The sequence below is a fragment of the Micrasema longulum genome, unplaced genomic scaffold, assembly GCF_059751315.1.
Source record: "Micrasema longulum isolate JH-2025_06_02 unplaced genomic scaffold, ASM5975131v1 h1tg000206l, whole genome shotgun sequence".
NCBI classification, from domain to species: domain Eukaryota; kingdom Metazoa; phylum Arthropoda; class Insecta; order Trichoptera; family Brachycentridae; genus Micrasema; species Micrasema longulum.
In genome coordinates, this window is record NW_028277411.1 from 481,857 (window position 1) to 501,308 (window position 19,452).

At 29.9% G+C, this 19,452-nt stretch overlaps 1 protein-coding gene across 1 annotated transcript in view; it reads left to right on the forward strand.

Annotated features, from left to right (window-relative positions):
* LOC148283743 (uncharacterized) overlaps positions 1–19,452 on the forward strand; it is a 119,674-nt gene that overhangs the window by 31,437 nt on the left and 68,785 nt on the right. Inside the window, exon 3 of the mRNA XM_088243331.1 lies at positions 19,320–19,443. Coding sequence (XP_088099457.1) covers positions 19,320–19,443 — 124 coding nt within the window. The remainder of the gene's footprint in view (positions 1–19,319; positions 19,444–19,452) is intronic.

Here is a 19,452-nt window from a genome sequence, read left to right on the forward strand (position 1 = left end):
ACGTTGAAAAAATGTGATTTTTGTCTAATAAATTTTGTCTTCTGGAGGCACACGTGACGCGAGTACGGGACACCTCACAATAGATCGCCCGCGTGTTCCAATGTTTCCCTTTCACAGTCCAGTAACATAAAAGGGGTCGAAATGGTCAAAATGTCCGGGAAACGGGTAATATATTAAAGGGTTAAAAGCAAAACCGCCACTGTCCATGATCGCTGTTTTTGGTAAGACAAACTAAACCAGAAGCCAAATGACTTTTTCTTTTAAGTTCAACGTTCACATTTAACTAAAAATGAATAGTCTTTTTTCTATTTGTTATACAAGTTGCATATTGAATTTAAAAGAAGATTAGATTAGATTTCTTTTTGCTGCTGGTTTTGTTAGTCTTCTCAAAAACATTTTATTTTTATTTTCTTTAAATTGTTATCAAAATTAGTACTAAGTTACAAATGTTTCTTGCATACATAATTTATAATAAAGTTTCTACCTCTCTAAATAGAGTGGAAAATTATTTTTTGGGAGAGTATTCGTTTTACATTATTTTTTATGGTATGTTTATATAAATGTAGATTCATTCAAATATTTTCAAAGATACGCAATTTTCTACTGTATCGAGTTCGGGATAGGGTGGATACCACGTGTTTTTTAAATTATAGATTTCAATGTTTTAATATTCGCCATTGGTTTCTGAAAGGTTATTATTATTTTTTTCAAAAACACGAATAAAAATGTAATATTGCAGTTGTATTGCATTTATGAAAAATTATTTTTTTTAGAAATCATGAGTTTCGAGAATTTTGTAAATAAAAAATTTCTTTTCTTTCAAAGTTTGTACAGTATATGCTTTTTTAAAGATGTCATCAATTGAAGGTATATCTAGTAGTTAAAAAATCGATTGGAAAGGTTAGTTCTAGGCTTTTTTAATGTTATTTTGGCGATGGTTTTTTGGGCAATTAAAAGTGAACAAGGACAGTGGCAGTTTTGATTTTGACCCCTCATATATATATAAATTATCCTTACACTGTATAATTTTTACCAGATGCCCATTAGAAGGTGAAAGCGCTAATTAGTCGAATAAAAAGTGAAAGTGTATAAAGTATTTTTAATAAGTATCTTATGTATAAATATAATTTATTACATCATTCCTCATATATACATTTTTGTTTGAAAACATGCATAGCTTCATAGCGCTAACGCTTCATATTACCCACGTGAAAATTTTTAACGCTTATCAAAGCATGCCTCTTCGTTTAAATTCTCAAAGCATCCTCTTTACTCTCATCCAAAATTCGTCCTTCTTTACAAATTTATATATTTTATCATCTCGCACTCACTACCAAACATGTTTTCACAACAAACTAGTTTAAATCACGTCGGAAGAAACATTTCCAATCTCTTTCTCTTTTTTATTTGCTCTTTTCCCTGTATCGAATCAAATTATTTAAATACTACTTATTACATATATTGCTAGTTTATCTCTGTCATTTATTTATTTTTACATAAGCATTAAATGTAAAAAAAATACCATTTATAATATTGGTTGCTTCCAAGATATTGTCATATAGTAATAGGCCGGCTGTTGTACAAATTAATTATCGTAATATTTACACAAACTGCTTTAACATTCCACGTTTTAGAAATAAACACACTAACAAAAATTTACTTTGGTAATGTCAGGTGGGGAACAGTGTATCAAGGAAACACTATAATAGATATAATATTTCATTAAATGTTGTGAAATATTTGTATATTACTTCTTAACGACTTTTTTATGTCTACCGGTTTTCAGACGTTTTCGTCTCTTTGTACAAACCAACATGCAAAACTCAATACACACCTTTGCCATAGTTGTACTTAAATGAAATACCAACATGCAACGCTTTTTGGTAGACAACCCTTATATGCACTGATTCGGTTATGAAAATGTTTAATGTTTAAGGAGAAATAGTTGAAAAAAGATATGAAAATCAGTAAGTGGTTACATACTAATATTAAATTACATTAATTGAAATGTTTGACCACAAAGTTGATGCTTTAAATATCAATAATATTTTTGTTATTTTTCTTCATTGCAATACTGTTTTGTCAATATCTATTGAGAATTTAATATTCACCGCATTAAAACAAAACTTATTTGAGAACAGTATTCACAGTTAAAAACATTATTTATATCGGTGTAAAGGAGTGTTTAAAAAAAAGTCATTTCATTACTATTCTGAAGCAGTCAAGCATTGGTGAGTTAGTGTGTTTCTTATTTAATCTTTGTTTGTATGCTTTTTTATAAATCAAACAAGTTTTTCGGTTATTCTAATCTGAAATCGAAAGGAAATCATTTAAATATCCTTTAATTTTCTCCGTATGGGCGACTCTATTAGGTTATTACTCTAAGTTTTAATAGTCGAAAATCATTTTCCGAGAATAACTCTAAGTTATGGACAATGGAATGTATTTTGTTTGTTTGTGTGTGAATACGGACATAAGACACACATATATGCAACCTCAAACACACATAACAAAATGGAATATCCTAATTCATACATATCAAACAATAAGGTTAAATTAGGCATATATAAAAGTAAAACATAATTATACATAATATCCAGAGAATAATATGTTAAAAAAGTAAATGAATCTTGTTACAAAAAACTCCCTCAGAGACGTGAAAAATGTCAATGTCCAAAGTAATATTGTTCAACATAGATATATATATTTCCAATTCATTGCCATTTTCATTCGCTTTGCATGTCTTACGTGAAGTTGGCAACGTAACCCGTCCGGAAAATTGGATGTCACGTTTTAATATCGTTGGATTTGTTGGCCATGCCAAAATCTGCTTTACCCACCAGACTGTCATGGCGGCGATTTGGCCAAACTTGACAAAGGTACCCGTTTGAATAGGACACAAAGATACCCAAATTCCGGATTACGTTGTTATCTGTGAAATAATATTGCTTTTGTAGAACAATAACTAGATTACCTCCTAACACTCCTTTACATTAACAAATGAGTCAATTGCAAGTGAAGTAAACCAACTGACAAAATGATCAAACGTTTGAAAATAAAAAGATTTTTTAACATAAGCGATGAGTTTATTTCACGTTCAAATTATCAGTAATTAGTTCACTTCATCTACAATGGGCTTAAAATTAGCATAAATTCGTCGAAACATTCAACTAGAACAGCCAGTTTCATTGATTACCATCCTGTCTATGTTTGAAAATACGTATTTATTCAATTCTTTCATTTGTCGATTTTTGTTATGTAAAATACCTTAAACCTCAGTAGGAAAATAAAACATACTACAAATACCGAAAAAATATATGAATTGGAGTTTGAATAATTATTTGTAATTTCAAAATCAATAAAGATATTGAGAAATGTTTTCATACATAACTTTAAATTTTTTTTTTTTCTAAATATGTCCCTAGAAAAACGCGACATGTTTGGCATTGATAACTGTGACGTCAAGATTCGTGACGATGTTCTAAAAAAATTGAACAAATTCAAACGAAATTAAAAAAAACATGAATCGTGACGCATTAGGGACGTGGTCAATGCAAAGACTGTTTTCACGGGAATTCAAAATTATACATTTAAAAATATTTTTCATGGTAGGTACTAAGAAGTAGAAAGAGTTTTTATTTTAACTCGACCGTACTTTATAGACCCTTTTAACTTTAAAATTGTTCAAAAAATAGTTATATTTCCCTATTAAAGAGTACGTGTTGTTAATGTAAACCTTTAAAACATTGTTATTGCAAACTATAAACATTTATAAATCAAAAGCTTCCATGTTCTCCTTTCAAAAAGATTCTCTATCTTACTTGAAATGTAAATTGACATATATAAACAATCATTTTTGGGTCAGTGAGGAAGTTTAGCCCTACAGGATATTGGATATAAAAATGTGTTCTTACGTGCGGTAAAAATTAAAGCATTAAATTGTACGGTGAAGTTTCTTGAAAATGTATAAAAAAATATTTTTAATTTCCGCCCGTGATGGCACAAGTTCTCGTCGGTCAGTTCTGGTGATTGGTGAGTTGGCTTCCTGGGAACCGGAAATTTATCACACTACTCTATCGTCGGTTGATTCCGAAGAACTTGTGACGTAGCTCAAAGTATTTATTTATTTATTAATATACACGGCACGTAGTGCTTTTTACTATGCAAAAAATATATATTGTGTAGAAATAAACACTTCAATACAGAATACAGTAGATAAAAGAGGTAAAATAAAACCATAAAAAGTTTATCTGTGCATATTATATCACAATGGTTTCATTCAATGAACACGCTAACATATTGTATAAAAAAAATAATAAGTCATTATAAGGAATAAAAATAAAATAAACATTAACAGGAATATAAAAATTAAAATGTGCAAAAATGTTTTTTTTTTCAAAGTTACTTAAAAAAAGGACAGGTAGGTATATCTTTAATCATAATTACATTAAACAAAAAAATACAAAATTACAAAATCTAAGTTTAAAAGAAAAAAATGTGTTTTTTTATGTTAAAAATAAGAATCAAAAAAATATGTAATATACATATGTTAACTAAAATATACAAAAACTAGAAAAAAAAGTAAAGAGAAAGCAATTAAAATTTAAAAAATATAGTAAAGGTACATAACTATAGCTTGACAAATGTAAGTTACAGTTTACCATCTTTGAAATAATTAAAAAGAGTTGATATAAACTATACCTTATGTTAAATATATCAGCAAGATCAGAAAACTTATTTAATTTGTTTCATGCATTTTCAAGAAACTTTGCCGAACAATTGAATGCTCTAATTTTTACCGCATGTAGGCTTTTATATCCAATTTCTCTGTAGTACAGAATTTCCTCATTAAGCTTCAAAGTAATATTTTTTAAAAACAGTCTCGAAAACAAGTTCTGTTGCCTGTGTTATTCTGTTCATTAATTATTTGTGTAGGTATTTTCATCTTTACAAGTGCTATTTAGTACATTAGCAAATTGACCTTTTAACTTTCACTTACCAAGTGTCTCTACAATATTTTGTACATAACTTTCGTAGTGAGAACATTAGCAATGCCAACATTTAGATTTACACTTCCAGATGGCTCTGTGTCCTGTTCGTTTGCAAATTAATGTATTATCAACGGCTGAACTTATTCCGACATAGGGACGTTGAAAAATAAAAATTTAACCCTACATTAAAGCGTCATTATTCGTGTACGTTAAAATTATGAAAAATGTGCTTATAAATTAAACGAATTCAATAAATTGGATTGTATTTAAGAATAAAGTTGTACACCTGTTTAGGTTTCGAGGTTCAAAATTAATTAAAAATGTGATATTATAGAATTAAAAATAGTCCAGAAGGAGCGTAGAGTTATATTTGAATACATCGGACTGTGTCCAATAATCCCCCCACTATGCCCTACTTTTGCCGCGCGCATTCCTGATGTCGCCACGTAATGTTGCTTGATGGGGAAAAAAATAATCATAACACAAATGTGAGGTAAAAAAAAGCAATCTGTAAATTTCTCTTAAATTTTATTGTGCACGTGAAAACATTGATTGGCACAACAGAGTAGATAAGTAAAGGGCCATTTTATAAGAATTATTGAATTTATGAACTTTTATTAGCTCTTTTATTAGATGAGCAAAGTAGGGTAAAAAGATTTACTACCCTGGCAACACTAACGAAATATTCATTTTGTTTCTTCGACAATCTGACAGATGGAAAAATAATTCAATTTTTAAGCAATGCATTTGCAACTTACACATTCCCTTGCTAATTACACATGAAATGTGATTGCATCCTGTTTCTTTAAGAGCCTAGCAGTATTTCTAAACTTTTAAAGGACACAACACGGCAAAGTTGAATTAAAATCAGAAGTTACGTACTAAGCGACGTCTACAAAGAAACTAATAGGTCAAAACGTAAATCTACTCATTTATGAGTAGTTTAGTCGCCATCTGTTTGATGTGCGTATACGGTTTCTGGACTATTCTTAATTCTTTGGTTATTATCTTTCAATACTCATAACATGATTATTCAGATGAATGGAAGCGAAGAATGGACTTGGAAAAACAGGAATGAAAGTAGGCTGAATGCTGTTGAAGTGCGATCTCTTAGGCAAATGAGTGGTAAAACTATATACGGTAGATGCACAAATGTTGAGATTCGTACATTATGTAAGGCATAGATAAGCACTATCGACAAAATCAAGAAAGGAGCTCTGCGTTTGTTTGAACATGTAGAGCGAATGGACAGCGAAAGAATGGCTAAAAATATTTACAATGCGAATGTTTAATACCCTGTCATCGCTCTAATTTTCTTGCCTCCTCTTTCACAGTAGAAGCCGCTCGACTGTGGAATAACCTACCCACTAATGTTAGAGACGCCCCTTCTTTATTTATTTTTATTTATTTATTTGGCACTTTATATACATATACAATAAATATATAAATAAGGGCGGGCATATTGCCTTAAGGCAATTTCTTCCTACCTACCCAAACCGTTCAGTTTGAGAAAATTATAAATACATGCACATATTGAATCTTACAATTTTATACAAAAATTAAAAGCAAAGATTAACAAAAATAAATGTATTAAAAAAAAAAAAAACATTTTACCATGAAGAGAGGAGAGGGGATTTACATTTAAGTTAATATTGAAATGTCACTATCTAAATATTTAAATTGTTCCTTTATCCTTCCTTCCTCTCGTTCGATATTAATATGTAAATATATATACATACCAAAAATAATATTGTGTAAAAACATGATCTGGTCAAAATTAAGTAAATAAAATTGCAGAGCCATCTGCAGGCGATTACTAGTAATTAATTTAACTCGAATAGAGTCTTAGCTACATAAATAAAGTAATTTGCTTTAATACTTAACCTCAATATCAAATACATAGATGGCGCTCCAAACGCGCTAGCGAAAGCTTTCCCTGTTTCATGACATATATACTAAAACCAAAAATGTCACTGATATGGATATTCGCTAATAAGCGGAATGGGGAATGTTGTAGAATTCTACATAAAAGTGGCCACTTGAACCCAACCTATGACAGGTCATAAGCCCTGTAAACGCTCGAATATCCATAATCTTGAAACAAAAATTCTACCCATCTCTGTAGTGATATAAATAATAGTATCTTATTTTACCTTATTATTTGAATTATTTCTTTATGTATGAATTAAGATATTCTATTTTGTAATGTATATATACATGAATAAATTAAATTGAAACATGGCAGCGAACGCTAAACGCCATAAAACTAACTAACTGAAACAACTTGCTCCAAAATAAAAAGAACTAGCGGGAAGCCAGCTGTCAAAGTTAAAAATGAAGTTCTCTGTGTAATGCTGATTACCGACCTATTAATAAAAAAGAGATGTACTAAAGGATTCCAGTTATCAAAAAATAAACTCGACGCTTTTGAATTTCGGTAGCTACGAGAGAAAAAATCTTAAAATTCACTGGAATTGCTACGGTAGTATAACCGTTCGATATTAATTGTTTTTATTTTATTTTATTATTATGTCATTATACCAATCAGTGAATGAAACGAAAAAACATGAAAAAAATGCATTCAATAATTAATTTAAATATAATTCTATAACTGCGTTAGGGTTACCTTTAATTGGGTCATAAATTATACTTGGAAATACGGCGCATTTCACACAGCGCTAAAAATCTATATAAAAGGGCTAAATGGATTAAACATTTGAAAGCATTGCATAAAAAAAAACCCTAATTCTCTGGGATGGCTACCACTGCATAATAAAATTACACATACATAATTATCCATACATGCACACACACATATCCACCCTCAACATACATGTCTTTATACACACATACTTGCATACACATATATACGCATTCACATGTATAAAAAATACACAATATAAATATTTTAGTACAAAAAACCTAAAAATAACCCGTTTTACAAGCAGTTTACCTAAATAAATCAAGTACATATCTTTCCATGACTAATTTTTTAACATATTTTTTAAAGGTGTGATTGATTAAACTTTACATGTCACTCACATTATGAATTAATACAATATACAGTCTGGGAGCGAAAAAGAGTGCATGTTTTTGACCTCTCCCCCTTTGAGAGGGCTGTTTAATCCCCCTTTTCACCTCAAAAGTCCTTTGTTTGCATTTAAAAAAAAATATACGCAAAACAATTCCATTTTTTGGAGAAAGTTTGAATTACAAATATATTTTCCCTGAAATTCTACACAAATAAAATAATGCATGTTTTAAGTGATACGAAACGTTAATAAAATAATAGACGTCGGAGTTGAAGGAAGATTAAGAATCCATTAGCGTATGAGTTCGGCCTATAAATATAAGAGAACTCATTCTCTATTCAGTGGTTTGGCCTAATTTGCCGCTTCGTTTTATATTTAGTTTTTTTTTCTCTCCACCTATTTACTAGCATTTACCAGCGGCCTCGCTCACGCGAGAGAAATTAGTTAGCAAATTAATTAGATACGTTGTTAAAAATAAGAATTTTCCAGACGGAATCATAATTTTTTCGGGCCGGAAAGTATCTTGTATCGATTGCGGGTCCTCCAACTATCACCATGAAAAATACGACAATCCGTTAGTCTACGGCGATGTTGCATCGTTATTCTGTTCACAGATTCAACATTTCATGAAAAGAAAACCAAACTAACCATAGATAAAATAATATTTTCTTGCTTGCGTTAATTCATTAATTCATCGAATAAAATTATTTATTGAATTATTTTTGCTTTCCTTTCTCTCTTATAGTTATCCCTATTTCCGCTTTGTATATTTTGCTTTATGGTTCTTTTTATTTATGGCGTTTAAATAATAATTCTGATGTTTTATTGATTATTTTCATTTATAATTATTATAAATGAAAATAATTACCATTATAACATTAATTATTTATATTTATTTTATTTATTTATTTATTTTATTTATTTATTCACACTCTTTATCAAAATACAATTCCATGTTCACTTTGCCCAGCTAACAAGGGTACATACCCCGTTCCAAGCTAGGCAATTACATTTTAATATATTATAATAGTTAACAAATTAATATAGAGCGCAGAAAAACAAAATATAAACTTATTCGGATACACATTTTGAATTATATACATACAGACATACACATATATACACACATATATACACATGTACATACACACACACGTACATACACCCATGCGCATACACATACATTTATTCATAAAAACATAGACAATTTATTTATGCGAAACTTCATGGTTGTCATCTATAAATATATTTTTTTAAAATTATTCCTTATTTTTTATATTTTATTTTTGACATCCAGTAAGGTTCTCCAATCCGTGGCATGCATCAACTTTTCTGACTCCCTCCGACCAATGTCATGAAAGAGCGAGGTTATATACGTAAACTATTAGAACAATTATATTTTTTTTCTATATAACCTAATAATTTTAATGATATTATTATTTTTTATACTGGTGTATGTTTATTAATTGATAGGTATGATGTATATTCTATTACTTTTACAAGTTTTTAATGTTATTTATTTTATTTTAATTGTTATTTTTAATATTGTATCGTATATTATCATTATTATCAAAGTATAAATATAATATTATAAATTGTCCTTGGATTGTTTAAAAAAATAAAATATTGAATCATAATATTAACAATGTTTTGAGTTTATCCAAATTTTTGTAGACAAGGGCTGGATTTAACTCCCTGGGGAGTTGTTAACATTAACATATTTCAATAGACATGAAGAACATTTTAGAGAAGGTAATATAGAACAACAAGGCGGCCTCCGTGGTGTAGTGGTCAAGACCCTTGACTCACGCACGGAAGGTTCCGGGTTCGATTCCCGGTGAGAACACAAAAATTAAAAATGTGATTTTTCTCAAGCCTGGGTGCTCTGTGATGTAATTCACCACTGTAATTAGGCCTCCTGGTCTGTTGTGGCGCAAAAAAAAAACAATTAGATGTTGATAAATCCACCTGGTCCAAGAAGAAGTATAGAAATTTAATGCAAAGAAGTTCCTTAACAAGGAAGCAGCCAATTATTCTACCCGATCCTCACACTATAGTTAGAATAATTAAAAAGAATACGCCTTTTGCAGTACATACGAGCCTTGTATATTTATTTATTTATAATTTAGTATCTACGGCCCAAGCCAATCAAAACAGTGATATGAAGAAACTTATATAATATAAACATATTAAAATAGAGATAAAGAACTTTTTAGAGAAGGGATTATAGAAGTCTAGGCATCCACAGGGCTTATGACCTGTCATTGACTGGTTTGATTGGCCACTTTACACACTGTTACATTCACCATTCTGCCTATATTTAAACATCTATATTCCATCAAATCTTCCATCTGTTGACGTTTGTGAAGTAAAAGAACTGAAACCTTTATTGTTGCTAAGATTCATATGATTGAATCATTTCAACCACATACTAGGCAAAGCCTGAAAATATTTTGTACTTCTTCTTGGACCAAGTGGATTCATCAACAATATTTTGCTTAGGGAGTTGAAGCCCCTCCAGTCCTTGTCTACAAAAATTTGGTTAAGCTCAAAACATTGTTATAATAATATGTATAAAAAACCGAACAAAAATAACACACAACTATGTAGCAAAGACAAACAACGGCAATATAATAATGGTACATGATAAGCAATCTGCTTTCAGAAGTTCGAAATTGTGCAACTGAATCCATTTTAAGAAAAAAAAAAAAAAACTTGTTTATTTGTGAAATCTTTTCCTGACACTTTAAGTGCTACTTTTTAGATGTAATTGTTAGAAGTACCATAATATGTGTTTTACATGATTTGTAAAATTTGTCTGTTGGTAAACAGTTATTAAGAGTTAGCCTGTAGATAGACCTTATTTTTTATATAAGTGTAATGTACAGCGCTCTTGAAGTGATTACTCACGAAAACGGCGCTACAAAAATTGTCGAAATTTATTTTTATTGAATAAGCAACTTCTTTTTATTTTTGGGATAAATCTTCCAGCTTTCCGTAGATCTCTTTGCCATTAAAACAGTGTGTGATGGAGCTGGATTGGCATGGTTTAGCTCGAAGTTTAAATTTTAATCGTGTTTATGAATATATTGCGTACCATTATTTTACTGCGCTTGTTTGTTTTTGCTTCATAGTTTTATGTTCTTTTTGTTCAGTTTTTTGTACAAATGTTTCTTTCCATAACTGTTAGAATTGACTTAGATGTAATAAATTAATTAAAAACAACGCCATTTCAAGCAACAAAAATGATACAGATAAGTTGCGGTTGTTATCAACAATGTTTTGAGCAGGTTTAAATGTCATGTCTACTAACATTTGGACACACTGAAAACATTGTTGATTTAACCAACTGGTATAAGAAGACGTATGAAAATTGGAAAATTGTTTTCAGCTAGTAGGTGAATTGGTACAGCCGGATGAGTCTTGCCCACATGATAAAGGTTTCTGCTCTTTTATTTCTAAAATGTCAACAGATGAAATAGTTGAGGAAATGTAGATGTTAAAACATAGGCAGAACGGCAAATTTTACACAGTGGGTAAAATAGCCACTTAAACCAGCCAATGACCAGTAATAAGCCCTGTTAATGCCTAGACTTCCATATTCCTTTTTTCAAAATGGTTTCCCTCTCTGTTGCAGATAATGGTGATCACGATGGTGAATTAAAAAAAAAAAAAATTCGTCAACTGGGTGGTTTTATTACTTTTTTTATGCAACCCATTTTGTTTTTACTGACGAGAGCTCAACAAATTGTTTTTAAGCATTTTTTTAACTTATTTAATTTGGTGCAACTGTCCTAAAATAAAAATATTTGAAAACAAATATAATATATTTTAATAATATTGAGTGGGTAAGTATTGCCTGCATTGCCCTGTACCGTGAAATTTAAATATCAGAATATAGTAGTTGCTCATTCACAGGACTACAGGACCCTTTTCTGACCTTTGACTAAAGTATTCATATTAATTTAAAGCACGAAACATCCCTTTTTACTAGCGATGCTTTGTATGGTCACCTCTGGTCCTTGGGTTGAGTTTGGGTCGAAAATAAGGGTGCTTACATCTTGATGGATATTTAAAACATGTTTTCATTAAAAATGAAAATAACGACCCTCCAAAAGAGGAAGGTAGGAAATTAAAAAAGATAAAAAGATTCGTAAAAAATGATACCGTGAAAATAACGTGTTTTAAGGTAACTGCCAGATTGTAAGAATTAAGCGTTGAAAGTGTTAACGGGAAAGCATTTTTCAAATTTATTTAACGAAATATTAAGATGAAAGTACTAGTTAAAAAAAGTTTTTTAGGGATAGATTCCGGATCATGGGTCTGTGATTCGAACCTCGTTCCACTATGATTTCTTAACAGTTTTCTTGCACAAGTATCTACGAATAAGTGATAATTACTTAAAATTATACGAAAACACTAAGAATTAACCTTTGAAAGTTTCAAAAGAGAGATATTTTTAAATAAGTTTAGTTTAAAGGTTAAGAAAAGTGGTCTGAGATATATTAAAGAGGTAGAAACGTTAAATATAAAATTATAATATGTATTCATGTATAAAAATGTGATTTTAGCAAAAAAAAAAATTTCATTCAACCCCGTTTTACCACAACTTCCTAGCCATTTTCTTATAAAAATATCTAGAACAGTAAAAACGATGATTTAAAAAAAATAAAAAAATAAAAAACGAATACATTTCTTAACAAAATAAAAATGACAGGATCTGGCGTTAATTATTTGCGCTGTTTACTTCCTGTAAAAATAATTTATTTTATTACTCCATCGAAATCTATTACTATTTTATATATTGTTTCAATAGAGATAAAGCTGTTGAGAATATGGAAGCCTTGGCATTTATAGAACTTAAGGTTATTAGAATGAATTATAATTTTTAAAAAGACTTGTTGTCTTGACGAAGAGACACGCATGTCTCGAAACCTGTAGATATATTTTATTGGTATTTTTTTATATTTTTGACATTTGTGCAATGATATTTACACACATGTCCACTCCTTATTCCATTATAACACCCAGTCATCCACCCTCTCATACACTTTCACTCATACAAACACTCTAACATGTATGTATTGTAAGAGTATTTAATGTATTTCTGTGGATATCTGTTATTGGTTTTATTCTCTGTATATTTTATTTGTTATATTTTTTTTTACATGTATTACTGTTGATGAACCCTTATAAATAAAAATAAAAGAAAAGTCGATAAGTGGTTTTACACAAATATTTGAAATGTTTAACCACCAAATACTTGAAATATTAATAAAACGTTTTTTGTTGGCCTTGTGTTTTTTTCTTCTTACAGTCAAATATGCGCAGATACATATGTAAGGGAGAGTGCCCATGAATGGGACAATCGTCTTCCAGCCAAAACTACTTACAAAATACAAACTACTTCTGTATAAAATACTCTTTCAGATTAACCTTTAAATCGTTTGTGAAGCAAGCTAGATGCGTTTCAAGTTTTTAGAGAAAAAATTTATTTTTTTAAATTTATGTATTTATTTATTAACAGCCGTAGCCAATTTTTAGAAATGAATAGTAGTAACATAGTTAAAAAGTAATAAAATATAAGACACATATTAAGTTTATACATGTTACATGCATATTATAATCTGGTTTGAGTAACTGGTTTGCTCGAACGGGAATGGATTTCTGCGATCAAATGTGGACTAACTGGTAAATGATTAATATGTATTTATAAATGTAAAATGTAATAATGTATAAAGTATCAATGATGTGTATAAACCTAAACTTAATATTTATTTACATGTATGTATAAAACATAATATAAATATGTATGTGCGAATATATGGTTATGAATGCATTACAAGTGCCCCGACTCAACACGGATTTTCTAGCGAGTCGGAGCAAGTTCACAGACATGAGTCGTTTCTGATTGTGTAAACTGTGTCTCTGTCCTTAACAAATGTATGTATAATGTAATTAAAAAATAAAAATAAATAAAAATAATGTATACATATAAATATTATGTGTATTGCATACGTTAGTATAAATAAATTTAATTTGACATATTTTGGATGTTTGTAGCACTAACTTTGTAGTTCATTGTTATATTTTAAAGCAATAAAAACTATTTTTTAGTTTTGTACACCATTTATTTACTATCACAACCAACTAGTTTCGGAAACTCACGTTGCCCTCTTCAGGGTTATCTAATGACTCATGTATATTTAGTCATTGTATAACCCTGAAGAGGGCAACGTGAGTTGCCGGAACTAGTCGGTTGTGATAATAAATAAGTGGTTCATAAAACAAAGTAATTTTATTTATTCTTTTAAAAAAACAATTTAACATATTTATAAACAGACTGAATATTTGGTTTATTTGGTTAATTGTTGCAATGTCAGTAGTACCTATTTCCTTTAAACAACTGTACAACAATTAGTAAGTCGAACCGATAAACATATAGAGTAAGTGTGATTGCTTTTAAATAATGTTTGAGAGTCTAAAACTAATTATATTTATTATCTCTTCTGAAAAAAAATGTATGTTTATCTAAATAAGGGTGCACACTGCACATATAAAACAAGGTATCATGCATTAGCCAAAAATATTGCGATAATTATCTCTTAATACTTAGGAAGTGACATTTTTTAGATAAAGTTGCGGTAATTTATGCTTTTAAGTTATACCGGGTGCACTGATAAATTATATACAGTATTAAAGTAGATTCTCTAAGGATATTTAACATTAAGTTTTAAGAAATTTACTAAAATATAACTTTATTGGTTTACGTGTTTTTCTAATAATCATAGATTTCCTTGAATAGTACACGTGGAGTGATCATGAATAGCATACATGATCGAAATAACTGCAACGGGGTGCCCATGCACTACCAGGGGTGATATTCCAAACGCTCTCGCGGTCGTAAAAAACACTTTCATCTCGCGTATTTACATACAAAATACGCTTGTCCTGATTAGGGTTTTATGAAAAAAAAATTACATTGAAGCATGAAGAAATTATGTTCTCTTCATATCTGATAACAAGTGTCAAATGTGCGTTGGAGAAAACAAATTAATATTGTGTTGTACAATGGCTTGAATCAAAAATATGTATTGTTTTGTTCAGTATTTTTTTAGTTATATGTATTTATTTTTATCTCTTTATTTTAATATTATTTGATTTATTTTTTATTATTTAATATTTATTTATTATTATTTTATTTACTTTTAATATCATGAAAGAAGGTATGAACGTACACATGTAACTAACTATTTATTCAATAATTTATTTAACACTTTATATACATATGCAATACATATGCATTTAAGGACGGGCATATTGCCTTAATGCAATTTCTTCTACATGCATATATTCTTGGTTATTATACAGAATAACAAACTAAAATTAACTAAAAATTCACATTTTACTATGAAAAGAGGAGAGAGGACGGGAAGGAAAAAAGAAGGAGAAAAGAACAACTCAAACATTTAGACAGTGATTTTTCAATCTCGATTTACATGTAAATAAAGAAGTCGGTATCTCTAACATTAGAGAGTAGATCATTCCACAATCAAGCAGCTATTACTGCAAAAGAGGGGGCAAGAAAATTAAAGTGGTGAAAGGGTATCAAAATAGTTCTCTCATTTCTAGAACAAAGAGATAGTCCATGTTGTGATAGAGATTAGAAGAGCTCTCTTAGAATAAACAAGCGAAGTGGGATTATTCAAAATATTGTGAAGAAGTGATAGAATGTAATCTTCTAGTATCATGTGAAGTGTTTACTTATTTTTTTTGGTAAGACATATTTTTTTCAACTAATTTTGTTTTTGAATATATCATTATTAGGCCGGTTATATCTGTTGACATTTATTTGAAAATTAAGTGAATAATTTAAACAATGCATCTTTTGATGATGGATTTTTTTGAATCCATTTTTTTATTGATAAAAAAGAGGAAAATGCCTTTTTTATTTGAAAAAATATTTGAGCAAGTTTTGTTGAAACAAAATTGTGTAGTCTCAATGAGAAATTAAAAATACTTAAAAAAAAAAAAACATTCAACATAAAATATATTGCCGGTACAATGACGATATGTCCTATTCAAGGTATACTAGTGTCTCATTCATGGGAAGGTGTTTATGAATGGGACATATTTAGATTTTTTTTTACAAATGTCTGTTACTAAATTTTAAATGATTAAAAACAACGTATCGCATATTTGTCAGTTAAATATTAACCACGTTTCCTTTTTGTTCTTTTGTTTAGTTTTTCGTAAAAGTTAGAGAGATTAAGTACAAAATGTCGCATTCATGGGTACTCTCCCCAACCATTGACGATTTTATTTGTAAGGAATTTTATTTCACTCTGCCTTTTTATTGAAATAGTTCACGTTTTATATCCGGGCAAATATGTACATCTTTAGTACTCTAGTTGATATTCTAAGGACCAAAAGCTGTCAGAGAAAATCCAATATATTATGAGCTAGTCATAGTATCTTAAATTAACTGGGATTAGTATGGAACTGTGGGTACTTAAATCAAAAGAACAAACAGCTTACCCACTACATACCGCACACCGCATCTGAGGACATAAGTCTCCTTGGCGGTGCCCACATACATGGAAAATTTGCTCGTTGTCAAACGAGAAAAGCTGCCCGAAGGAGCTCTCTGAAATCTGGTAGCCTTAGCATCTTTGTGCTGAAAGAAAGTAATCCAGAAGTACATAATATGTATTTCATTGGTTTGAGAAGAGAGGGAAGTGAATTTTTCACTGACTGGGATTAAATTGATTGGACATGATCAATTCGCCGAAATGATTACTACAAATATAAACTTTTTAAAAGCCTTGAAATTCTTTTTAGAAGCCACCAGATCTGAATATCCGACAGGACCTATGACAGGGCCACGGATAGTAGCGAGAAGCTCCAAAAAGAACAAACAAACAAACCGCCACGAAAATTTTTCGTATGAGTCGGTAGAGAGCGTAAAACGTTATACCATCCTATTTTTACTATTGACCTCACCTTCCATATAACAAAAATGTTCTAGATACGCTGCGATTTCAGTTTTAATACAGAATCCTTTAGCCCGATGTACCGCTTGTTGCATACAGAGACTAATGACGATTTTCTCATAATTTAACACAAGTACTATCGATATAATGAGTATTTGATGAAGGAACAGTCGAGTCCTGAGACTGGTCCGGCAAGTTTGATTTATTTTACTACTGTATAATATAATTCACAATAATGTTGACTCAGTGTTTTGTGTTGAAAATGTGTCATTGTACATTTCCCGTGGGCGTCTGAGATCACCTGATACATTTTACCTTCCAATTTTTACAAACAATATGGCACATTTTAACCCTCTTGCAAGTTTGTTAAGACTCCTTAACAAAATAGAAAAAAAAGTTAACATTGACACTTATCATAATAGAGCAAATGATTATTAAAATATATTACTATGCGTCTTAAATCAAATGCCTAATCCTTATTTTTGGGTATGTAAATTAATTTTAATCTATTTTATTACATCTTATATGTTGTTATTTTCTCTTTACTTTTCTTAAAAACAAAAAAATGTTGTTTCTAATGTTTAACTTAGTTTTATTTCTTTAAATCAATCTTTATTCTTATCTTTTACTTAAGTTTATCTTTATTATAAGTAATATAAAATGGTGTGTAAAATCAATTTAAGTAAAATAGATTTTACACACCTTTTTATATAATTTATGAAAGATGGTGGAGTTCTATAATTGAGGATATAAATAAAGAAAGTTAGTAATGCTTACTTAAAAAATGTATTTTATGTATCCTTGTTGAACTTCCAAATAAATAAATAAAAATATATTTTTTTTTTACATAAAATAAATAAGAATCTTTAATATGAAAAAAAAACATGACGCTAGTTATTAAAATATTAACGTTATAGCTCGTATAAATTTACCATGAAGCCTTTTAGCCTTTTCTCAGAACTCTATCACTTGTTTAATTGTATCGATGTATCAAACATATTATCTTATATTACTGTAGCTGTGAGCTGTAATGAAAGGCGTTGATTCTCTCTAGAGATTTAATCTTGGAAAATTTAAAGTTAAATCAATAAGGTACTGCAGGGACCTATGAACACGACTGTTGTTTCAGAGGTAGGGAGCAAGAAGGAGAAAGAAAGCCTATTTCTTGCCGTACATATCCTTTGTGGGTATCTCCACGTAAGCACCAAAATATGCATAAAATAAACTGGAACCTACCCACAGATAAATATTAAATCTAAACAATTTCTATTCGCTCCGAATGGCACAAAGTGCACTGTATTGGAACGAATGTAGAATATCTCGACCATCCGTTTTTTTGTAATTTAAGATACACAAAGTATGTTCAAAACAACATTAAGACGATTTTAAACGAAAACATGAAACTAATTACTTAAAGTTGGCGCTTTTATAATTTTTTAATGAAAAATGCCATTTTTACGTTTATTTTCTTATTTTACTTAAATTGTAAATATTTTTCTTATTTTTTGTGTTGTCCACCATTTTGAGAAAAGGACTTAAATTAAATTGTTTTCATATTTGTTACAATCAATATAGTGTAAAGTTTCCGCAAACCAAGTTTTGTAAAATTTCCATTGAACATAAACGTAAAAATGACATTTTTCAATAAAAAAATTATAAACGCCATCTATGAATTAGTTTCATCTTTTCATTTAGAATCACCTTAAATTTGATATTGTGAACTACATAATATAGCAACAAAATAAGCAAATAAATAATTATTATCTGGGAGCGACAATATATTGCCTTGTTGGCATGTTTTATCTTTCGAAAAGTGAGCTAAATATTTTCCTCTTGCATAACCCTCTTTGCCTTAGGAATGCGTCATCAACCGAGCTATCTTTGGACACCTCACTGTAAAGCCTTAGCATTCTTGGCAATGGTGAAAAAAAGCCAGTGTTGAATCTGTAGTCTTCTAGTGCAAATAAAGTGTTAGCACTTATTACTTAAAGTTAAGGTGATCAGATAGCCAAGGAACAGCAAAATCGTATGGGGTAAAACCATATTTTAAACATATATTTTACGACGACTGAGGTCTTTCATTGAATTTTCAGCGAAGTAAATATTAAATTAGAATTGCGATTTTTATACTCACTAGACTAGATTTGATGTGGGAGACTGATTATTCTGCTTTCATGTATGTAATAATGGAGATTTGCAGCAATTGGAGTTCAAATAGAGTTATGATGATAATAACCTTTCCATTTTATTTGCTGTGTGATAAAATCTCTTTTCGGTATTAATTTGGATATGTTTTTGTTAAGGGTGGCTTGGAAGCGGTACCGCAGGGGGAGACGCGGGGGATGCTACTCCGTCGGGCTGAGGGGAGGATGTGGGGGGAGCGCGGATGCCATAGCAGACAAGAGGTTGAACTTAAACTCCACACAGGTAGGACTA